The 25357-nt window shown below is 44.1% G+C and overlaps 1 protein-coding gene across 1 annotated transcript in view; it reads right to left on the bottom strand.

The window, feature by feature from the left end:
• Nucleotides 1-21286, bottom strand: part of LOC147019339 (sodium-dependent neutral amino acid transporter B(0)AT1-like) — a 70493-nt gene extending 49207 nt beyond the window's left edge. The window contains exons 1-2 of the mRNA XM_085899759.1: nt 21269-21286; nt 4801-4978 (exon numbers count right to left, since the gene is read on the bottom strand). Of these exons, the coding sequence (XP_085755885.1) occupies nt 4801-4969 (169 nt within the window). The 5' untranslated portion in view covers nt 4970-4978; nt 21269-21286. The remainder of the gene's footprint in view (nt 1-4800; nt 4979-21268) is intronic.
• Between the last annotated feature and the right edge of the window lie 4071 nt (nt 21287-25357).

A 25357-nucleotide genomic window follows, 5' to 3' on the forward strand; every position in this document is an offset into this window, starting at 1 on the left:
CCGTTTCGCTTCATCTTTTCTTTAATTGAATCTCCATCTTGCTTCACGTAAAGGGTTGGTAGTGGGCTTAATACGCCCGATAATTAATCGGAACCGTCGATAACATCGCTCGGTTATCCCGCTAGTACGGAGCGGGTCGCTTAAGTGGCCCGTGTCCGGAGTCGACCTGTGGCGAGGTGCGATCGCCCGGTCTACCCTCCGCGTGGGTACTTAGGAAGGTCAAGTTTGGCGAACAACCCTATCCCACGCGGGTGGCCGATTGGCACGATCGTGGTGAGGCCCAAAGACCCACCCATGACTAGCTCCCGGCGTTAGTCCGAGAGGGTCACGACAGAATTGTCCGTCCGGTGGGCGACGTGCCGCGATTCAAGTTACGTGGCCGTTCGCACGCCGGCGGGCGCGAATTCGCAACAATATATTAGGGTGTTTCATTTTTTCTGAAGTGCAATAATTTTATCAGCACAGGTTTGCCTTTGAACCTTTCCAATAAAAAGTGCTTCATGCAAAATCTTAGCGAAATGGGACCGTGTTAACAGGTCTCACACTTTTGAATGGTATGTTGACGTTTTTAGCAGCGTCTCGCATAGCGAACGCTGCTCATAGAGAGCTCGGCGTTGTTCATCTTCTTCTTGTTCTTCTTTTTGTGAAGACAAAACCTTAATCTCTTGGCCTCAGCTCTTGTATAGACAAGATCCGGATCTCCTTAAATACTGAGCACATGTACGGTGCCTTTTGAGAGCGTCTATCATGAGCTTTTAAATATTGTTACGAATTTGGAATTCAATTGCACACAACATACAGGTTCCCTTAGTCAGCTATGTCGATAATTGTATATCGATATGTCGATAGCAATACCGATATGTCGATAGCAGATACCGTTCTTTGGCTGCTGGACACGTATCAGATTGCTGACAAGATCATCGGTCTCTCATTTGATACGACTGCATCCAACAGTGGCATGATTAGCGGAGCCTGCACCATAATTGAACAGTCCCTTGGAAGACCTCTTCTTTGGCTGGCATGCCGACATCACATTCACGAGGTGGTACTGAAGAACACCTATGAATTCCTCTTCGGCTCTCCCCCAGGTCCCGACATTCCCCTCTTCAAACAATTCCGAGGAAAATGGGACGTCTTGGACAAGACATCTGCCGGTACCCTCAGCGACGAACAACCCCTGGATGAGTGGAGCGAATCACAAAGGCTGAAGATGATAGACTTCCTCAGGAGAGTCATCCATGATGCAGCCCACCCAAGAGAGGACTATCTCGAACTCCTTCAGCTCTCTCTTCTCTACCTAGGAGGATGGAGCGGAGATCTGCCTCGATTTAGGGCCCCTGGAGTCTACCATCAGGCGAGATGGATGGCAAAGGCTATTTATAGCCTGAAGATTGCCCTGTTTTTGCAACAACTGGAGCTGACGAGTTCGGAAAAACGCGGAGTCCGACGACTGGCCCGTTTCGTCAGTCTCATTTACGTCAGATTCTGGCATGAGGCAGCTGTCCCAAACTGTGCACCGAAGAATGACCTGGAGTTCTTGGCGATTCTCCAGGTGTTTGTGGATAGAGAACTCAGGTCAACGGCAGAGAAGGCCCTCCAAAGGCACCTCTGGTACCTCTCAGAGCAAGGAGTGGCCCTAGCCTTCTTCGACGAACGAGTGTCTCCCGATGACCGGGCGGCCACTGTCAAGAACCTAAGCCGTCCAGCAACCTCGAAAGCACTCAAGAGACTTGAAAAGAAGAACTTCACTCTCCCTGACGGTCTTTCCAAATTGGTAACAGGGCGAACACTAGAGGCCATTGGGATCTTTGCTGGGAGGATGGTCACTACCCATAACGTGGAAGATGTTTTGCAAGATCCACGAACTCGAGCCACCGTCCGAGGCCTGCAGGTCACCAATGATGCAGCAGAGAGAGGAGTGGCACTGATACAAAAACTCCAAGCCCGAACCGAAGACGAGCAGCAGAAGCAGTTCCTTCTCAAAGTTGTTCATCATGACCGCAAGACCGTCAAGAGAACAAAGGCTGGAGTAACTACTAAGTTCCCTCCTGCTCCTTGAGCCCAACGATTTGATTGCCCTGCTCTACTTGCATAATTGTTCTACATTTCATTTTCATAAGTTTTTTTGTTAATTTTCAGTTCAATAAACGTTCGTTGCAATTTTTTGTCTTCTCCTCCATTTGATTTTTTCGAAGTTTCACTTGAAATGTGGAATCTTGTCCAACTGTGGGACCAGTAAATATTGATGAATCAAACCAAATATTTGCCTAAAATATTTATGGGTCATAAGAAACAAGGGGACACCCCTTCTGACAATTTAACAAATTTCATTTTTTAACCACCACGAGTGAAACACCCTAATATATTTATATATATATATATGAAACAAATAATTATAAGTCAGGTGATGTGTTGTTTTATCAAAGAATAAAAAGGTTATTGGTAAGTTTAAAGATGAATTGGGTGGGAAAGTCATGAGTAAATTTATAGGATTGAGATCAGTCGTATGCTTTTATATATATTGATAATAATAATATTGAAAGGTGTGCTAAGAAGCTAAAAGGAATAAAGAAAAATTTAATCAAGGAAATAATAAACTTTAAACATTATTACAACTGTTTAACCTTAAAGAAGGAAGAGTACAGAAAAATGAATACAATAAGAAGTTATAAACATCAATTACATACAGAAGAGATAAATAAGAGACCATTAGGAGCTTTTGATGATAAAATATATATTTTAGAGAATGGAATCAATAGTCTCCCTTCTGGTTATAAGTATGTGTTAAAATATTGGGTTGGGAATTTTAACGGGCTACCGCCGTCTTTTTACTGATTTATAAATGATAGAACCAAGCAATAACCAAACCAAAGAGTGGAGATGTAATCAGCCTTGGTATTTAAATGGGAAACATAAATAATGTGAGAAATATCAAATAAGTCTTATTGAAGAAATAACCGGGGTAAAAAGCAGATAAAACAAATAAGCGGATAAATTAAATTACAAATAAGCTGGAGGATGTAAAGAAATAAAATTAATGTCCTTGAATGGACTGAAAACTGATGGTTATCAATTGAACAATGGAAAAACAATTTATGACAATCTCAAAATGATATGTGGCTCAGGAGGTGGTCAAACAAGAGCATTAAGAGAAGTTTATCATTTCATTTCTGCTCAACAAAGACACTTAAATCAAGAACCAAGTTCCAAGTTATTCTTTGTGAATATACTCGATGGAAATGAATGTTTTAAGAAAATTAAGTTATTCCCTAAAGTAGAACATGGACAAATATTCCTTGGTTCGCTCTTTGAGTATAATGAAAATATGAAAGGGAAGAAGTACTTTAATCAGTGAGTCTCAATCTTTCATAGTCTCAATTTTACATTTGCTTGTATGGGAGGGAAGGGGATAAGTGGGGAGGAAGTGTGTCTCCCATTTTGAGCTTTTGGGGACTGGGTCAGAAAGTTTACACCTTTTCCCCCATTCATTTGAATGGGCATCCCAGAAACCCCATTTATCATCTACTGACAATGGCACATCACATGATCTTGCAAAGGGGATGGTGTTCCTCTGTTTTTTTTATGGTGGTATGATTAGATAAGTGTATGGGTTTTTGTGGTTTAAAGACAGTGGGTGATTGGAAGTTATAAACATCTCTCATTTACAGACGGTGCACAATGTAAGTGATACAGTGCACATTGCAAGTGTTGCATGTTTACATATTCAGTTGGACCTCCACAACATGGGTTATAACAAACATTGTGAGCATGTTATTCTGAATGCATATCCTCTCTCGATTCACGATCCATGTTGCTGGAAATTAACCCGGATATAAAGAAAAATCATCTTTTCCCGGAAAAAAAAAAATGCAGAGAGAACCTCGAAATACAGAGATTGCCAAAATTAATTTTTCAAAATATCAAAAAAAATTTTTTTATTACCTCCGCCACCGATTGCCAAAGGTGAGTAGAGGTAATGTTTTCACTCCTGTCTGGTTGTTTGTCTGTCTGTGAACAGGATATCTAAAAAAGTTGTTGACAGATTTGGACGAAATTTTGTGGACAGGTTGGGTGTGTGACGAGGGCGAACTGATTAGATTTTGGTGAAGATCCGGTTCCAGATCAGTCTACTCAAAATTTTTTTAAGTCATTCTTCACCATTGAGAGATTGGGCCAAAAACCGATATATAGCACGATATCTCAAAAAGTTGTGGACAGATTCGGACAAAATTTGGTGGACGTGTTAGGTTTGTGACAAGGACTAATCGATTAGATTTTGGTGAAGATCTGGATCCTGATATGAGAATTTTTTTTATTGTTAAAGTGATTCTTTACCATTAAGAGATGGGACCAAAAACGATCGATATCATGATATCTCAAGATGTTGTAGATGAGTTATGACAAAACTAAGTGGATGAATTGGGTATGAGAGAAGAACAAGCCGATTCGATTTTGGTTCAAGTCCGGATCCAAATCAGGCCTACAAGTGGGATACAAAACAAACTATTCAGCCTGACGGTGGTATGTTCTCAACCGAGTAATGCTCTCGTCATTCCGTGTTTTCCTTCACTATGGTGGTGAAATACACCATCCAGGGATACTGCCGAGGAAAAGGGATGGCACCTGTCCAAGGTTAAGGTTCTGCTATGGAAACATTGACGATCACAACTTGTGGCTGATTATTGGAATGACAACAAATACGTATTGCTTATTCTCTGTCAAAGAACAATCGAGGTTGTCCCAATGACACAACGTATTACCCCATGTAATTCTCTTGACATGGTTATTGTAAACACTTGCCTCCTCCATAAGTCTGGCACAGGTATGGAAAGCGCCATATGTTTCCAAGGCCGACAGCAAAGCCCACACAAGAAAGCAAGTACTGTGTCTTATTATCCCACTGGGCACGTTCCATCTGCTTGGGTTTTCCATCCGCCATCACAGCCACCTCTGTTGTGGACTTCCCCATCACCACTTTCTGTGAAGAACATTGCGGATCACATGACCTTGTATCACCAACAAATAATGTCCACATTATATTATGATTACTTATGAAATTGCATTTAACCTCACCCTGCCTTTACTTACATTGTCGACGATTGTCGGCTATTCTTTAAACCCTTCTCTGGGTCATATTTAACGCAACATAGTGATGTATGTGGATTATAATCTCTTGAATTTGGTGCTTTAAGTAAAGTACAGCAATGTCCATCAAGGTTCGAAAGTATCAGTATTTTATATACTCTGCGTTGGAATCGTGAAAAAGGAAGATGACAGATTATAGAAGGTTATCCTACTGACAGTGGGGAAACATAGATGGAGTCAGAACAATGATTTGGATAACCAAATGAGAAACTAGTGAGAAGGAAACCTACAGGCAAGATAGTTTAAGAAGGGCACAAAAGATCACAGGAAGGCGTGGAAGATGAAATAGTGGTAGAATTCCTCCAGAAAGCACTGGAAAAGTATGATTGGACTGCCTCAAGGAAAGCGGTTCAAATGCCTGAGAAGTGAAACAGAGTAGAGGTGAGCAATCAGCCTGGATTTTGAAGGGTCAAACTTGAGTGGGTCACTGGAAGAACATGTCAAACCTGTAGGAGCTGGGAAGGGCAAGAGGACTGAAAGAGCAAGGGAAGCAAGATCAGAAGAGAGGAAGTGGAAACCAGCACACCACTTACATATCTGAGATGAAAGAGCAGCAGTCTCTTTGCCTTAGCCACTTGGTAAACCATGCTATGGGATAGGTTACAAATCACATGATAATTGAAAAAGAAAGACAGAAAAGGGAACACAGAAGGAGGTCAGGTCAGGTCAGGTATGGCAGCATGCACCAGAGCAGCGTGTCGCTGCGTCCACTTTCCGCCGGTACTCCTGGGGCTTCCATCGAGCCATTCCCCCAGGCAGATGCCTGGCCCATCCCAATCTCCTTGAGATGCCGATCAACCTGCTGCAAACACGATGCACGTGGTCTTGGCCTCTTCCACTCACGAGGCTCCCTCACTGAGAGAATCTGGTGAGCAGGATCAGCGTCAGGAAAACGGGCCACATGTCCATGCAGCCGAGGCTGACGCTCATGGACGATGCAGGTAACAAATCTCATTTGAGTCTCTCTCAGCAACCGCTCATTGGACACAAAGTCCGACCAGCGAAAGCCAAGGATTCTCCGAAGAGACACGGAACCAAAGGAATTAAGTCTCCATCTCAGATCGTTGGTCAGAGTCCAAGTCTCACATTCGTAGACCAAGACTGGAAGCACCAAGGACCTGAAGACTAGGACTTTCATCCTCCTGCACAGGTACTGACAGCACCACACCCCATGATCCAGTGAATCCATGACTACCCAGGCCTGATCCAGACATTTATTGACCTCTGGCTCACAGCCAGCAAAGACATGAATATCACTGCCAAGGAGAGTGAATCTCTCCGTGACCTCAATATCTTCACCACAAACAGGTACAGACAACAAGCCTGGTGTTGGCGCAGTGGTAAGGGCAGTGGCTTAGGACCCAAAAGGTCCTGAGTTCAAGCCCCGTTGGGACACTGAATTAATATATGTATGTATATGTGTGTGTATATATGTATATATATATATATATATATATATATATATATATATATATATATATATATATATATATATATATATATATATATATATATATATATATATATATATATATATGGATATATAAACCAAGTCAAAAAAACACCAGGGGGTTGACTCAGCCTGCCATCCTTCCGAGGTCGGCGAAATGAGCACCAGTTGTACTAGGCCCGGTGTATGCCCCGGTTAGAATAGGTGTACCATATCCCTGTGTGTCGTAAGAGGCGACCAGGGTTGCGTCAGGAAGGGCATCCGGCGTAAAAGCCTCTGCCAAATCATTATGCGGACAACAAAACGAATTTCCATACCGGATCGGTCGAGGCCCGGGTTACCAACGACAGCCACCGGTACCAGTGGTCAGCAGGGTACCAGTGGAAATTGTGCTACTGCTGGGCGAAGGAAGAGAAGGAGACGGGGAAGGCGAGTCCAGAGGCAGTGGGAGAGGGGGAAGGGTAGAAGTGTGGAGGTGAGAGTTGGAACTCTGAATGTTGGGACGATGACTGGCAAAGGGCGAGAGTTGGCTGATATGATGGAGAGAAGAAAGGTGGACATACTGTGTGTACAAGAGACCAAGTGGATGGGGAGTAAGGCTAGGAGCATTGGAGGTGGTTTCAAACTGTTCTACCATGGTGTGGATGGGAGGAGAAATGGTGTCGGGGTAATCCTGAAGGAAGATTATGTCGAGAGGGTATTGGAGGTGAGGAGAGTGTCTGACCGAGTGATGAGTGTGAAGTTGGAAATTGAAGGGGTGATGATGAATGTCATCAGTGCATATGCCCCACATATGGGGTGTGAGATGGAGTATAAAGAAGATTTCTGGAGTGAGTTAGATGAAGTGGTGGAGAGTGTATCCAAGGATGAAAGAGTGGTGATTGGAGCAGATTTCAATGGACATGTTGGGGAAGGGAATAAAGAGGATGAGGAGGTGATGGGGAGGTACGGTCTCAACAAGAGAAATGTGGAAGGGCAAATGGTGGTAGAGTTTGCAAAAAGAATGGAAATGGCAGTGGTAAATACGTATTTCAAGAAGAAGGAGGAACACAGGGTGACATACAAGAGTGGAGGAAAGTGCACACAGGTGGATTACATCTTAAGTAGGAGATGCAACCTGAAAGAGATTAGTGACTGTAAGGTTGTGGCAGGGGAGAGTGTAGCTTGACAGCATCGATTGGTGGGCTGTAGGATGACTTTAGAGGTGAGGTTGAGGAAGAGAGTGAGGGCTGAACCAAGGACCAGATGGTGGAAGCTGAAGGAGGAAGACTGTTGAGTGAAATTTAGAGAGGAGGTGGGACAGGCATTGGATGGTGGTAAAGATGGGTGGGATGATTGGGCAACGACAGCAGAAGTTGTGAGGGAGATAGCTAGGAAGGTACTTGGTGTGACATCTGGACAGAGGAAGGAAGATAAGGAGACTTGGTGGTGGAATGAGGAAGTACAGGAAAGTATAAGGAAGAAGGGGTTGGCGAAAAAGAAGTGGGATAGTCAGAGAGATGAAGAAAGTAGGCAGGAGTACAAGGAGTGGTGGCGAAAGGCAAAAAGAGAGGTGGCAAAGGCCAAGGAAAAGGCATATGACGAGCTGTATGAGAAGTTGGATACAAAAGAAGGGGAAAAGGATTTATACCGATTGGCAAGACAGAGGGACCGAGCTGGGAAGGATGTGCTGCAGGTTCGGGTGATAAAGGACGCAAATGGGAATGTGCTGACGAGCGAGGAGAGTGTGTTGAGAAGGTGGATGGAGTATAGAAGTATAGGGAAGGCCAGAAGGAGTTACATTGTGTGTTTGTGGATTTAGAGAAAGCTTATGATAGGGTGCCAAGAGAGGAGCTGTGATATTGTATGAGGAAGTCGGGAGTGGTGGAGAAGTATGTGAGGATCGTGCAGGATATGTATGAGGACAGTGTGACAGCGGTGAGGTGTGCGGTAGGAATGACGGACCGGTTTAAGGTTAAAGTGGGATTGCACCAAGGATCGACTCTGAGCCCTTTCCTGTTTGCAATGGTGATGGACAGGTTGACGGATGAGATCAGACTGGAGTCTCCATGGACTATGATGTTCGCGGATGACATCATGATCTGTAGGGAGATTAGGGAGCAGGCTGAAGCGAGCCTTGAGAGGTGGAGGTACGCACTGGAGAGAAGGGGAATGATAGTCAGTCGGAGTAAGACAGAGTACATGTGCGTAAATGAGAGGGAGGGTGGTGGTATGGTGCGGTTGCAAGGAGTTGAGGTGGGGAAGGTGGATTGGTTTAAATACTTGGGATCAACTGTCCAAAGTAACGGAGAGTGTGGGAGAGAAGTGAAAAAGAGAGTGCAGGCAGGATGGAGTGGGTGGAGAAGAGTTGCAGGAGTGATTTGTGACAGAAGGGTAGCTGCAAGAGTGAAGGGGAAAGTATATAAGACGGTAGTGAGACCAGCTATGTTGTATGGTTTGGAGGCGGTGACACTAACAATAAGACAGGAAGCGGAGCTGGAGGTGGTAGAGTTAAAGATGCTGCGATTCTCGTTGGGAGTGACGAGGATGGATAGGATAAGAAATTAGTATATTAGAGGGACAGTGCAGGTAGGACGGTTTGGAGACAAAGTGAGAGAGGCGAGATTGAGATGGTTTGGACATGTGCACAGGAGGGAAACGGAGTATATCGGGAGAAGGATGTTGAAGATGGAGCCGCCAGGCAGGAGGAGAAGAGGAAGGCCAAAGAAGAGGTTCATGGATGCGGTGAGGGCGGACATGCGGGTGGTTGGAGTGTCAATGGAAGATGTGGAGGATAGAGCGAAATGGAGACGGTTGATCCGCTGTGGCGAGCCCTAACGGGAGCAAGCCAAAAGAGGAAGAAGAAGAAGAAGAAGAAACAGGTACAGACAAGATTGCAGCATCCAAGATGTCATTAAAAGCTTGGACCTGAGTTTTGACCCAGGAAACCCATAATCCCAGTGGCTCAGACTCCTCATTCAGCACCTCAAAGGACACCAAAAGGATCTCCAAAGTCTCTGCAAAGATGACTGCATCATCTGCAAAATCATGGTCAGAGATCTTACCATTCCTAAGCGACACACTGCAGCTTGATCTCTCCGATACACTGCAGCTTGATCCCCCCCCCCCCCCAGAATCCAGTCCATACAAGCGTTGAAAAGTGTGGGGGGCAGTCCACACACCTGATGAACTCCAATAACAACTGGAAATAAGTCGGATATTGTATCACCACATTTCACAGCACTTTCAGTGCCAGAGTAAACTTCAGATATCAGATTGATCAGTTTTAGTGGCACCCCATGAAGACTAAGAATCTTCTGGAGGGCATCTTGATTCACTGAATTGAATGCTTTGAAGAGATCAACATAGACTGCAAGCAGCCCCTGCCAAAACTTTCGTCTGTGTTCGGTGAGGACCCGAAGGGCAAGGATATGGTCAATCGTTGACCTCTTTGGTGTAAAGCCTGACTGCTCTGGGTGCTGTTGCTCAAGCAGATGGTGGTGAACCCCATCAATAATTATCCGAGCAAAGACCTTGCCCGGCAATGAGAGCAGCGTCACCCCTCGGTAGTTGTTTCAGTCCTGGTGATCACCCTTCCCTTTCCAGAGAGGGACAACAAGGCCCCTCTTCCAGTGAGTTGGGATGATGCCTGTGTTCCAAGCCAGACACAGAACTGCATGCAATGACATGAGTACAGCATTTTCACCAGCCTTGAGAAGTTCAGCATGGATGCCACAGATCCCAGGAGCTTTATCCCATTTCAACCAGTTCACCACAGCATGTGTTTCCACAAACAAAGGTGAATCACGGTTGATTAGAGGGCCAGCAATAGGGATAGTAACACCCCTGACATCCAACTCAACAGCTGGTGGATCAGCCTGGTACAAGCACTCAAAGTAACCGGCCCTGCGGACCTTCACTTCAGACTCCTCTGTAAAGAGCCCTCCACTCTCCGCTCCAACTACAGTACACCGAGGGATGGGGTTGCATGAACACAACGTGTGAATTCCCCTGTAAGCAGGACGAGAATCACTTGATCACAGGTGATGCTCTACCCTCACAGATTCCTTGCACATAGGCCTTCTTGTCCACCCTCAGCATACATAGTTTTATGCCTCAACTACCTGAACAGCTCAGCTCTGCGAATAAGCCTGGCCCAGCGACTCTGGTCAATGGTATCCCGTGTCCCTTGAGAGACAAAATTCTTGTTCGCCCGACAGTGAGTTCCAAGACATCCACCGGCAACATCAAGGACGGTGGTCTTGAAGGCACTCGACAATGCTTCAGTATTCCCCAAAGCACTCAGACCCCCAAATCCCGACTCAGCCTGTTCGTAGACACCTTGTCACAACAAGCCTATGGTCAGTATTGAGGAACTGAGCACTCCAGTCGACCCTGCAGGTCTGGATCATCCTCCAGCGACCATCAATGAGCACATGGTCAATCTCCTTTGCCACAGAACCAGCTTTGGAATACCAAGTCCAGCGATGAGCCTGTTGGGTGCTGAAACCATAAACCTCCACCATAAGTGCATGGCTTCTTGCAAAGTTAAGGAACTTAGTGCTATTCTGGTTCACAGATCCAGACCCATGGGGACAAACACATGTCTCATAACCACCCCTATCAGTTCCAGTTGATGCATTGAAATCCCCCAAGACGAGAAGAGTATCTCGCCTGGGGCACTGATCAACAACAGACTCAAGTGTGGTATAGAAGGCTTCCTGCATAGTGAGATCACTCACCTCAGTCAGAACATATACAGAGACCAGAGAAACAACACTCAAGGAGTGACGAATCCTTCATCTCATAATACGCTTGTTGGCCGGTGTTACCTCAATTACCATTGGAATCAGCTTATTGGACACAGCTGCAGCTGTTTGCAGAACACACACTTGTTCCGAGTCCATACAATCTGATTTAGGAGGACACAGTTTAAGCCAATGAAACCTTTGTTGCTCCTGTGTAAAGAAGGACTATCGCCTTAAAATACAAAACACACAGGAAATGGTGCGAAGGTCATGTTTGTTTTTCTCTCTCTTTCTCCCTTACACATCTATCTCTATCTCTATCTCTATCTCTATCTCTATCTCTATCTCTATCTCTATCTCTATCTCTATCTCTATCTCTCTCTCTCTCTCTCTCTCTCTCTCTCTCTCTCTCTCTCTCTCTCTCTCTCTCTCTCTCTCTCTCTCTCTCTCTCTCTCTCTCTCTCTCTCTCTCTCTCTCTCTCTCTCTCTCTTCTCTCTCTCTCTCTCCCCCCCACCCCCTCTCACCTCTCTCCCCCCTCATTTGGTATTCCCATTAGCAAAGCAATGGGTGGTATTTGCGAGTTATAAATAAATGAATCATTGTACAATAAAAAGTAGTACACTGCTATTGGGCCCACACGTGAGCACACATGCGCACACAGGAACACGCAAATCAAGCAACGTTAATAAAGAGCTCAGATGTCCACAAGGGAATGGCTCGAGGCAGGACAGAGCAGTGCAGAGATCTCAGCCCAGAAAACCGTCATCCACAAAGAGGAAGAAAATTTCCACAAGGAGAGGTCCACGTGGCAGCAGAGATAAAGGCAAGGGCATCCCACTGGCAGTGGTAGAAAAAGCCATGGGTCTGCCCAACCGGCAGTGGAGACACGAAGCAATAGAGAAAAATGGCACTTTTCCAATGCTCCAGTCCTCGTTTCCCCTTGCCAGCTTCCAATCTTAATCCTCACGTGACATGGCCTAGCCTGTTATGCATCAGCTTCTCACTACCGGCCAATTCAGTAAACGGCCCACAGCTTTCGCCAATAGCAGCACTCACCCTTGTCACAGGACTCCCAGAAAACAACATCTGTCCACCCTCAAGATTTAACTTTCAAACTTATCTCCTCCTCTAAAACTTGGCAGTGCCATGTTAAGTCTGTCTCCAGAGTATGCTCCCCCTCCCTTCAAATAGCACTACAGCTGTCTCTGCTCATGAGAAGGCCAAATGCCTCAATTCTGTTTGGTTCTAAATGTTGTATCCCCCAAACCCTATCTCTTTGTACCCACCCTTCCCAGTCATACTCAACTGCTCCAGGACTCTTGTCTATTGCCCCTGAGAGGATGGAGAAGTTTCTGGTAACCTTCAACTCTGATTCTGCAACTGGACTGGAAGGTGGGTGATGTGCAGTGTTGGGCTTGCGCCAGGCATAACACTTTGAATTTAGACCAAAATGTTCACTTTTTGTCTCGTCTGACCACAAAACATTTGTACACATGCTTGCAGTATCATTAAGATGCTTTATCACAAACTCAATATGAGCATTTATATGCATCTTTTTCAGTAATTGCTTCTTTCTTGCCACATGTCCAAAGGCCAATTTTGTGAATGGAACAGGATATTGTTGATTGATGAACATTGACCCCCACCTCGGACATAAACCCTTGCAGACCTTTCAAAGTCATTGTTGGATTTAGTGACACCCTGAACCAGTTTCCTGCTCGCCCAGCTGCCGAGTTTGGATGGGCGACCTGATCTGGGTAGAGTATGGGTGGTATGATACGTCTTTCACTTGTTAATGATGGATTTCACCGTACTGAAAGGGAGAGTGACTTTGAAATCTTATTATAACTCTCTCCTAAATGGTGCTTCTCTACCACTTCATACCTGACTTCTTTGGAAAGCTCCTTGGTCATCATGGTTATCTTGTTGGTTGACCAAGTGAGTTGCACCTTTAAACTCCTAAGATAAGTAGGGGAGATTAATTTTGAAGTTAAACCACTGATTACATAGAAGTGAAACATATTACACTTATTTTGTAACCTTTAAAACAAATAATTTGCTCCTGAAGTGATTTAGGGTTAATCAGGCAAAGGGTTTGAATACTTATGTAACTGAGAATCATCTGATTTTCTCCGTTGATCTACCTTATTTACATTTTATCTGAATTTTTTACCTTTATCACTTTGGAGTTGTTTTTGAAGACTGTATTTTAAGTTTGAGTTTAAAGCATCATGAAATAAGCTCAGGTGGCATCAAAATGTGAAAACTTTGGAGGGGGGAATACTTTTGCAGGCCACTCTAAAGATTACCCAGAGAGATCGCTGATGAAAATTTGCAATAGGACTGGGCCAAGAACACTGCCTTGGGGGACTCCAGCATTAACAGGGAAAGGGGATAAAAGGATTCCATTGAGATCTACACATACACTACCAGTGTAAAGGAAGTCAATATCCCAAGAGTGTAATTGGCCTTGCATGCCAAAGGCAGAGAGTTTAGAGAGCAAGGCGAGATTCCAGATTGTATTGAAAGCTCGAGATGTGTTTTGAGAGACCATCCTGATCTGGTGTCTCATTTTAGGGCCTCCATACATTGGTGGGAGAGTCGAAGCAGCATGTCCAAAGTAGAATGACCTCTTCTGAATCTGAATTGGTGATTTGAGATGAGGCAGTTGGATAAAAGGAAGGATTTCATATCAACTTCGACTATGGATTCAATGACCTTGCAAATGATTGGAAGTAAGCTAATATATGTGTAGTTAAGGGGATTGGCTTTTGCATCTTTTTACCTCCACCACCTAAGATGGATAGAGCTTATGTTTTCATCCCTGTTTGTCTGTTTCTGTGAGCAGGATATCTCAAAACCGTTGGAAACTGTTTGCGCTCTATATTTCCAACCTGGCCTACAAAGCCAGTCGCCAACTGAGCATCCTCCGTCATGCAAAGTCCTTCCTCAGCCCACCTGAGCTCCTGACCACATACAAAGCTTTTATCCACAGCCTGTGGAGTACTGCTCTCCCCTCTGGACTGGTGCTCCTGCCTCTCACATTTCTCGGCTTCACGGCATTGTTACCTTCCGCAGTGAGGCTGAGTCTTTGGGCCTCTCACCGCAGGCAGGTTGGTGGTCTTTCTGTCTTTTACCATCTCCTCTCCTGTCTGCCCCCCCCCCCCTGCTCTGTCTGCGATATGTCCCCACCATATTTCCACAGGGTGCTTAAGGTCCACCAGCAACCCCCTTCTGGTAAAACTTCCAAAATCACGAATCACTGCTCACCTTCACTCTTTCATTCCAATTTTTTCTTTCCTTTGGAATAAACTCTCTCACCCTCTTCAATCCCATTCTTCCCTCCAGCTTTTCAAAACAGCTGTTCGCCACCACCTCTTATCTTCCCCCATCCAAAACCATGATCTTTTCTACCCCTGGTAACCCACCTCCTTCTAATTCCCTGCCTTCCTTCCTGAAAGTCCCTGTAGTGTCCATCGTGTTCCCCACCCCATCCCTCTCACTTACACAGATATCCAAATGTCTCTGCTCCCCACTGTTTTGTCCTTCCCTCTCCCACCCCTCTTGTCTCCTGTCCCCCTTGTTGTGCATTGTGTGTTAACAGGGGTAGAAATGATCAAGATTTTGAATGGGGGAAGATGTGAGATGGTGGTGAAAGGCTGTTTTAAAGACCTGGAGGGAGGAGTGGGATTGAAGTGTTGGGGTTTGCTCCAGAGGTGGAGAAAAAGAGGAAGGTGAGTCTAGGTGTAAAGTGATTGAAAGAGTGAAGGTGAGCAGTGATTCTCGATTTTGGAAGTTTCACCAGAAGGGGTTTTTTGTGGACCTCGAGTGCCATCAGGAAATATCGGGGGGACAGAATCTGTCAGGATCAGAATCACAGACAGAGGGGGGCAGGGGGGGGAGGGGCAAGGCCAGAGAGGAGATGGTAGAAGACAGAAAGACCACCGACCTGCCTCGGTTAGAGACCCAAAGACTCAACTTCATCGCGGAAGATACTAATGATCCAAAAAACTTTGGTTTTCACAGCGTGAAGTTGAGCGAGGTGTGAGGCAGGAGCACCACCCCAGAGAGGGGAACAGTACTCCATCAGACTGTGGATGAAAGCTTTGTATGTGGTTAGAAGCTCAGGTGTGCCATGGAAGGACTTTCAACAACGTAGGATGACCAGTCGGTGACTGGCTTTGGAGGCCAGCTTGGAGATGTTACTTTCCCAGGAAAGATTGTGGCAGATAATGAGATACTGAAGCTTGAATGAAAGGACTTCTTCATAGGTATTGTTGAGAAGGTAGATGGGGGGGGGGGGGGGAGTTTCCAAACGGTCCTTTTGGAGAGACATAGTGAGGGTGTGAGATTTGTCAGGATTGAAAGACATATTCCAAGTGTTTGACCAGCTTGTGATTTTATCCAGGTCTGCAGAGAGTGAAGACGCTGCGGCTTGCCGATCAGAGGAATGAGAGATGGAACGGCAGAGGGTGGATTCATCAGCAAAGAGATGAAGAGGATTTTCCAGAAAGTCGGAGAAATCGTTGGATGAAAACCAGAAAAAGAACAGGGCACAGAATACTGCCTTGCGGAAATCCAGCCTGGACGGGAAGAGGAAATGAGAGAGTTCCATTAAGAGCCACACATTGACTGTGATACGTTAGTGGAGACTGCCTTGGATACCATATGAAGAGAGATCGATGAGCAGGGCTGGGTGTCAAACCGTATCGGACGCTCGCGAAATGTCTAAGGAGATGGCTCTGATCTTATGTTTAGCACCGATGACCTCCATCCATTGTTAGGAAAGCAGAAGCAGCATGTCCAGGGTCGAGTGACCTGGTCTGAATCCAAATTAATGATCTGAAATCAAGCCACTGTAGAAGAGGAAGGATTTGATGTTGGAAGCGATGATGGATTCCATGACTTTGCTGATGATTGGGAGCAGGCTGATTGGTCTGTAGTTGCAGGGATCTGTTTTTGCACCATTTTTTTGGCAGAGCGGTAATGTTTGCTGATTTCCAAGGAGATGGAAGATGACCTTGAGTAAATGAGAGGGTGAATAGAACAGAGAGAGGGTGAGCAAGATCAGCAGAGCAGGTTTTTGGAACACGTGGGCTGAGGCCGTCTGGACTGGTTGCAGAATTCTGAGTCGAGGTTTGACAGCAAGCTCTCCACCTTGTCAGGAGAAAAGGACACAGAGTCCAGGAACAGCTGGGTATGATTGGGTAAGGTGGGTACAGAAAGTGATGGGTTTGGGACAAGATTTAGAAGCAAACATGGAGTTTAGGCATTCAGCCTTTTCATGTGCAGTCAGCTGTGTGGATATTTGAGGTAAGGGAGGGGATGGAGGTGGAACATACAGCAGAAACAGACTTAACTCGATGCCACCAGGATTTGGAGGAGGGAGACAGGTTTGAGAGTTCAGACTTGAGATCAGAAAGTTTTTGTTGTATGGCTTACCTGAGGGTAAACACACACTTGTTCCAAGCTTTGTGGAAGGAACTGAGATTGCCTTCAGTTGGATTTGCCTTCCATGAGGTGAAGGCAAGTTGTTTCAGGATAACAGCCTCGCCACAAGCTTCAGTGAACCATCGGTGGGAGGAAGTGTATGACAACTGAAGACGAGATGGGATAAATCTGTGTATGGGAGAGAGAGAGCAAATTTCTTTGAATTTTTTTTTTCACATTTCTAGCGAGACTTGAAGCTTGCAGTCCATCGACGATCCCATCAAACTTGTCAGAACAAGAGCAATTTTCACATGAGGAAAGGGTAAAGGTTTCATCCTCTCACTGAACAAAGCTGGTCGAGATCTAATAATCATAGCAGTCATTGCTGCAAAAGGTGCTTCTACAAAGTACTGAGCGATGGGGCTGAATACTTTTTAAACCAGTGAATTTTGATTTGTACATGTTTTTTTACAGGTATTCCTGACATGAAACCTCTCAACTATAAGCGTTTAGTTTGATCTCTAAAGTTATTGATAAAAAAGTTATGATGTAAAAATTGTTTCTATGTAAGTTGTAATTAATCTAAATGTGGCATTATTGGAAGGGAGCTAGTACTTTTGCAAGCCACTGATCTATTTTTTTTTGTATACATACTTGAGGCTCGTAGAAGAGCTAGTATTAGTACACTGATCGGATCAGGACAAAAGGAACAGCTGAGAGGGGGACAAAAGGAACAGCTGAGAGGGGGAAAACATCAATGAGAGTTGAAGGCCAAGATAGAGGCAGACTTGGACAAACAATGAATGTGGTGAGGAATTAGGGTTGGAAGAGGATGCATGGGGTGGACAAAATGTTTACCACCAGTGATGGGAAAAGTTTAAGTTAATCTATCAATTTAAATTATTTAAATGCATTTAAAAAGGTTAATTCTGTTGAACTCTTTGTTTCACTCAAAGCCAAAGCTCTTTGCTACTTTTATACTGCCCACCGCAAAATACTGGTGCAACATCAGGTGGCGGAGGTTGGATCTCAATCAGCAGCTTTTCAAATGCAGCGGGGGAGACAAACGAATACACAGACAGACACCACAGTTTGTAACACTATATGTAAGATTATATAATGGATGACTTCCATTCCAAGGAATTTCAACACAGAAAGAGACCATTTGGCCCATCAAGCCTGCACAATGGTTGCCAATCTGCAACTGTTTGTCTGTGCTCGATCCTTTTTAAATGTTGAGCGTCAAGCAAGGCAGCAACTCGAATCATTTTAAAAATCTTTGATCAAACCTAGTGACATGGACGGGCTTTGAAACGCCAACCTCCTCAACGAAGAACGGACACTATATAAACGAGCAACTTATGTCATCGAGTCGATGGAGTATTTTTTTCCATAGAATGTCGAGGCCCGGATGAGAGCGAATACACAATGCACAGCAAGGGGGGCATAGACAAGAAGGAGGGAGAGGGAAGGACAAAACAGTGGAGAACAGAGACATTGGGAGATCTGTGGAAGAGAGAGGGGTGGGGTGGGGTACACAGGGTATACAAGATGGACATGACAGGGACTTTCAGGAAGAAAAACAGGGAATGTGAAGGAGGTAGGTTTGGGGTGGATTAACGGGGGAAGAAAAGATCAAGGTTTTGGATGGGTGAAGATAAGAGGTGGTGGTGAACTGCTGTTTTGAAAGCCTGGAGGGAAGAATGCGATTGAAGAGAGTGTAGGAGTTTATTCCAAAGGCAGGAAAAAAGAGGAATGAAAGAGTGAAGGTGAGCAGTGATTCGTGATTTTGGTAGTTTTACCAGAAGGGGGTTGTTAGCGGACCTTGAGCATCCTGCGGAAATATGGCAGAAGACAGAAAGACCACCGACCTGCCTGCGGTGAGAGAGTGAGAGACCCAAAGACTCAGCCTCATCACGGGAGATACCAATGATCCCAAATGCCTTGGTTTCCACAGCGTGAAGCCGAGAAAGGTGAGAGGCAGGAGCACCAGCCCAGAGGTGAGAGCAGTACTCCATCAGGCTGCGGACGAAAGCTTTGTAAGTGGTCAGGAGCTCAGGTGGGCCGAGGAAGGACTTTGCATGATGGAGGATTCCCAGGCAGCGATTGGCTTTGGAGTCAAGGTTGGAAATGTGGCTTTCCCAGGAAGGATCATGGCAGATAGTGAGACCCAGAAGCTTGAATGAAAGGACTTCTTCCAGAGGATTGTTTAGAAAGAAGATGGGGGGGGGTTCTAAACGGTCCTTTCGGAAAGACATAGTGAGAGTGTGAGATTTGTCAGGATTGAAAGACATATTCCACATGTTGGACCAGTTTGCAATTTTATACAGATCTGCAGAGAGGGAAGACCCTGCGGCTTACCGGTCTGAAGGGTGACCGATGGTACGGCAGAGGGTGGAGTCATCAACAAAGAGATAAAGAGGATTTTCCAGAGTCAAAGAGATCATTGATGAAGACCAGAAAAAGAACAGGACCCAGAATGTTGCCTTGAGGAACTCCAGCTTGGACAGGAAGAGGAGATGAGGAGAACTCCATTTAGGGCCACATGGCTGTGACAGGAGTGGAAGTCTGCGAGCCATGGGTGGAGATGGCTTTGAATACCATAGGAAGAGTTTGATGAGCAGGGCAGGGTGCCAGACTGTGTCAATAGCACGCAATATGGCTCCGATTTCATGTTTGGCATCGAGTACCTCCATCCATTGTTTGGAGAGCAGAAGCAGCACATCCAGGGTAGAGTGACCTGGTCTGAAACCAAATTGATGATCGGAAATCAAGCCATTGGAGAAGAGGAAGGATTTAATGCATCAAGTGATGATGGATTCCATAACTTTGCTGATGATTGATGGAAGGCTGATTGGTCTGTAGTTGCAGGGATCTATTTTTGCACCTTTTTATGCAGGACAGTAATGTTTGCTAATTTTCAAGCAGATGCCAGATGACCTTGAGCAAATGAGAGGGTGAATAGAACAGAGAGAGGGTGAGCAAGAGCAGAGGAGCAGTTTTTTCGGACACATGGGCTGGTGCCGTCTGGACCGGTTGCAGAATCTGAGTCGAGGTTTGACAGCAAGCTCTCCACATCGTCAGGAGAAAAGGACACAGAGTCAAGGGACAGTTGGGTGCGACTGGGTAAGGTGGGTACAGAAAGCGATGGGTTTCAGACACAAGATTTCCATCCATGATTTCCATTTTTCATACACAAGAAAAAAAAAAGTATTTTCAGATTCTTTAAAGATTTTTTTTCGTCGTTTCATTCTACGATTCTTATCTGGTCGGCATGAAATATATCCAGGCCACACCAATTTACTTCATTACTCGGGGTTTCTGCCCATGTGCGCCGAGCAATCTGAGGTGGATTACATCATTTTGAAAGTGCCATATTACCAAATGCATAAATATAAAACACCCAGACTCTTTCATCCACCAGCACGTACATAATAAATAGATGGTCTATAAGGAAGTTAGAACTGTGTCACAATGTAGTGTCCGACAAATTGAGAAAATTTAAATATTGCTCACCTGATGGAATACCAAAGTATAGCAGAAGTGAACTATTGAGAATGTGTAGAACAGTTATTGGAGTCGAGTTTAGCATCCAGGACGTAGTCACACCTGTGGAATTTACTGTGTTCCTGCAATTGGCTGAGCTGGGCGATAAAACAAAAAGCCGAGCGATAGAGTACACTGTCGGCATGCACAATAAATCCAAGTGAATGTCTGGTAAACAGTTGAGTTGGTTGTCCAGCTTTCATTGGGTTCCTCCAATGTTTCAATAAAGAGCATAATCTTTACTATCACAATTTCACCCTCTTATCAAATGAAAAGCCAATGTGGCAGAGAAAACTGAAGACATTTGGTAGTTTTCTTCTGCGATTCAGTCATTGAAACAATCAGAAAGTGCAGTAAAAGCTTTTGAAAAGAGACATTCATAGATAGGCCTTTAAAAACAAGCAAATCACAGTACATCCAATGGTAGTAATACTGTCGTAGTAGTAGTCCCATCATGAGTGCCAGGACTGAAACACTGCATGAGATTCCTAAATTCAAATATTTGGCTTGATAACCATGGGCACAGCCAAACAGCCAAACAGCCAAACACACACACAGACACACACACACACACACACACACACACACACACACACACACACACACACACACACACACACACACACACACACACACACACACACACACACACACACACGTTAAATGTGTCAATGTAATATTATGAGTGATGTGCAGTGTTTAATGTAATTTCATTTCTGTCCAACTACATTTGAAAAGGGATTTTTAAACATTTTTTTTTCAAAACATCGGTCTCAAGACAGATGGGAAAAACTAATTAAACAAGTCCCTTCTTTCACCCTCACCTGTAAATAGTTGTAAAAGTACTTACAGAAACACATACAACTTGCCTGCACTCCTTGCGCTAAATGGTGAACATTTGCAACAAACAAACAAGAAAACAACAAACAAATAAATTAGCTTTTTCAAAAAAAAGGGAAGAAAAACAACCTTACTCTGAGTCTGAATCCTTGGAAGCAATCTGTTCACCATTTCCACCGATTTCTACATTTGGTGAAACCTTTAAACTGTAAAAACGTTTATTAAAAACCGATCTATGAATCATCTGCAAGATGGAAGTAATCATTAACTTGGAAATTCTAACAGGATGATGTTTTCGCCACCTTTATCAGCACATTCTCCTACTCTTAAACGACATGTCCAGGATTGCTTTCACTTCACCACCATGTCTTAGTCATTCTAACACACCGTGATGTCGCTGTTGCTCCATGTAACCATTGGGGAGTGTAGCAGAGTGCCTTGGGGTGCGTCTACAGTTAACAATCACATTGGAGAGCACTCGCCAAGTGGCTTAAGCATGCAAGCAAGCACTCCATTCGAAACCGCTCATAAGGAATGGCTGGCTTGGCATGCGATAGCTAGTTGCTTGGTAACAGAACATGTCCCTGACAATGGACAAATACATTTGAATATGGAATTTGATCCTAGATTTCTATGAGTCGTTGGTTCAGATGAGAATGAGTAACCCGATTAACACCTCCATTATTTAAAATATGTCCGTGGAATTTAATGAAGATGGAAGAGATCAACACAGGTACTGAGGGAATCAACACAGGTACTGAGGGAATCAACACAGGTTCTGAGTCAATCAACACAGGTACTGAGTCAATCAACACAGGTACTAAGTCAATCAACACAGGTACTGAGGGAATCAACACGGGTACTGAGTCAATCAACACGGGTACTGAGTCAATCAACACAGGTACTGAGGGAATCAACACAGATACTGTCAATCAACACAGGTACTGAATGTTTTGTGAACAGATGAGTCAAAAGTGTAACTTTTTGTGTTAAATGAGAAACGTTATGTTCGGCAAAACCAAACACTGCATTCCAACATAAGAACCTCACCCCAACCGTGAAGCATGGTGGTGCAAGTATCATGGCTTGGGGCTGCTTTGCTGCCTCAGGAGTTGGATAGATTGCCATCATTGATGGAACCATTAATTCTGAATTGTACCAGCAAATTCTACTGGAGAATGCCAGGGCATCCATGAGCTGAAGTTCAACAGAAAGTGGGTCATGCAGCAAGACAGCGATCCTCAACACACAAGGAAATCTGCAACAGAATAGCTGAAGCAGAAGAGATTTTGTGTTTTGGAATGGCCAAGTCAAAGTCCAGACCTGAACCCAATTGAAATGTTGTGGCAGAAACTGAAGCGAGCAGTTCATGCAAGAAAGCCCACAAACATATCTCTGAGTTGAAAGAGTTTTGTGAGAAGGAATGGGCAAAGTTCCTCCAAGCCGATGTCTAGGACTGATCAAGTTACAGGAAACGTTTGAAGTTATTTGCTACTCCATGGGTGCCACCAGTTAATGAATTGCGACGTTTACATACTTTTGCTGATAAATTGAATGTTGGTCATTTTGCTAAATAAATAAATGAAAAAAAAGAATTTTTTTTCACGTGCCATTTGTTTAATTGGGTGCTCTATCTATTATTAGGACTTAGATGAAGATCTCACCACATTTCAGGTTAAATTTATGCAGAAATATAGAAAATTATTTAGGGTTCACAAACTTTTTCTCAGCACTGTGTTTGAAAAACATTTATTTGAAAAAAATTGTGGACGAGTGATAACAAAACTTCGTGGATGAGTTGGGTAGTTGACAAGACCAAGCCAATTCGATTTTGGTTCAAGTCTGGTTCCAGATTCGGACTAACAGTGAGATACAAAACATAAACCGTTCAGCCTGGCACAGGTATGCGCTCCACCGAGTGCCGTTCTAGTTTCTCACATTTTCCCTCATGACAAGTGTAAAGACAGAGTATATGGAAGAAGCGATGCTGCCTCACGCCAAAGAATGAGCATTCACATGCTATTAACAGCTTCATCTTGCTACAATTACCAGACCCATTAACAACTTACCACAGCATTGCTTCCATTGTGTCTGATGATCCACAAGAAGTTTCTGCATATCCAATAGAGTTTCTGAACAGCATCAGTTCATCTGGAATGCTGCTCCACAACCTTGAGCTCAAAGAAGGGGCACCCATTGTCCTTTTGCGAAATCTGAATCCAAAGACAGGATTATGTAATGGCACGAGACTTGTAGCTAAAGAACCTCTGTCCCAGCTCATCAAAACGGAGATTCTTTCAAGCCAATTCAGAGGAACAACTGCACTAATACCAAGACTTGCATTGGTACCATCTGATAACGAGGACATAGTCTCCAGTGAGGCTTGCCTATTCTTTCACCACCAACAAGGCATGAGGTCAATCCGAAGAGTGCATAGGGTTGAATCTTCCAAAGAACATTTTTAGTCAGGGTCAACTCGATGTTGCATTATCACGTGCAATGTCTTTTGGGGGATTAAAGTTTTATTTCCAAATGTCAGACAAACACGAACCGTCGTCTATTCAGAGGTATCCTTACTTGCTACATAGGATCAGCATGACCCTAATTAATGTACAGGGGTGTTTTTATCTTTGCCGGTGGTCTTTGGGGGGGGGGCGGGGGGGGAAGGGAGGGGACACAAATTCTCCATGCAAATGTGTACCATGTAGCACCACCTCCAGGTTTTCCCTGGTATCACAAGTCTCCAACAGTTACAGTGCAGTGTTCCTGTCCCCACATTTTCCAGTGCAGTGAGGTGTTTTGAATTATCAGCAGAAGGTATGTTTTTGCTTCATGCACATAACACAGGTTAGTTTGTTTTTTTGCCTATACAGACCTGTCAGTTGCCTGCACACCACCCAAATAAAGGTATGTTCCAGAAGAATGTGTTGCATGTTTGGAATAAGATTACCCGTTAGTTAAGATAAAAGGGAATATTGGGATATAATCAAAGCAGATATTTTTTAAAGATCCCTCGGTGAAATTTCCTTCGATGTGGAGTCTCTCTTATTTGATTTTTACACCAGGCCCTCGTGACCATACCTCTACAGCTGTCACACATTTGAAACGAACATTTTAAATGGAAGTATGAATGAGTACGTCTATCAAGGCCATACCTATTCAACATTCCAATACATTTCACGATTCACCAAAATACTTTTGAGTGAAATTTATTTGGTGGTGGCCATGCTTCGATTTGTGTTTTCACAGGGAAAGCTCAATGAGAAGGTTTTAAGATTCAAGGGGAGGTTTTAAGAAAAGGGTGGGTGGGGAGTCATCTAGATTATGGGTGCTTTCTTTCATGTTCACCTTTATTGATGCGATTTAGCCTTAATATGCACAAAAGTGGTCGTTAAATATCCTCATAATCAATAAAGCTCCGGATAATGTGACATAATATGGTGCATTAATGATATGGGTATATGGGCCATAATAGCAGCATGTTCAGATAACGATGGTATTTTTGTTCAGAATGACCGTGTGAAGCGAGATTATATGCTCTACCAAATGCCGTTGAAGTTAGGTGTTTATTTATGTTTAAGGTGAACACAAAAAAAAAAAAAAATAGGAACCATACAATTTAATAAACTTTCATCTTTATTTAAAATAGAATGTTTTTTGGGAGACATTTTCTTCACATGATCCCAGTGGAAAGTTTCAGATGTATATCTTTAATGTCTGATTTGATTGAGGTCAAAGCACGTGATCCAGATGTAGGCCTTTACACTACAGGTACATTTCGAATCGATGGGAAAATTTGTATATTATTCCGACACATTTGGCTGCAGTGATTGAACGGAATTTGTCAGTTATTACTGTTTTGAGATGATCTATGAATCGTGGCCTTCTTCGGTAGATGTCATTAAGTATCGAACCCTGAACTCGTTTTGAGTTGTCTAAAAACGATCGTTCTTTTGTTGTCCACAGCATGTTGAACATATGGGGCAATCTTGACCAAATCTAAATCTGTCGACTATACACAAGCTCCACTTTGTGTACCTGCAAAAAGTAAGAGGATTTCAGTGTGAAGGAAGTTATTAGAGGAAAGGCCGGTCCCGTTTATTTGTGGTCACCCTGTATGTAGTTACACTTGCAATATATTTTGTACTTAAGTGGTGTCCACATACATTTATAGTTTCCCTGTTCTTAGACTAACAAAAAAGAAATAGCCACAAACAA

The sequence above is a fragment of the Eptatretus burgeri genome, chromosome 10, assembly GCF_056783735.1.
Source record: "Eptatretus burgeri isolate ZD-2024b chromosome 10, Ebu_testis_v1, whole genome shotgun sequence".
NCBI classification, from domain to species: Eukaryota; Metazoa; Chordata; class Myxini; order Myxiniformes; family Myxinidae; genus Eptatretus; species Eptatretus burgeri.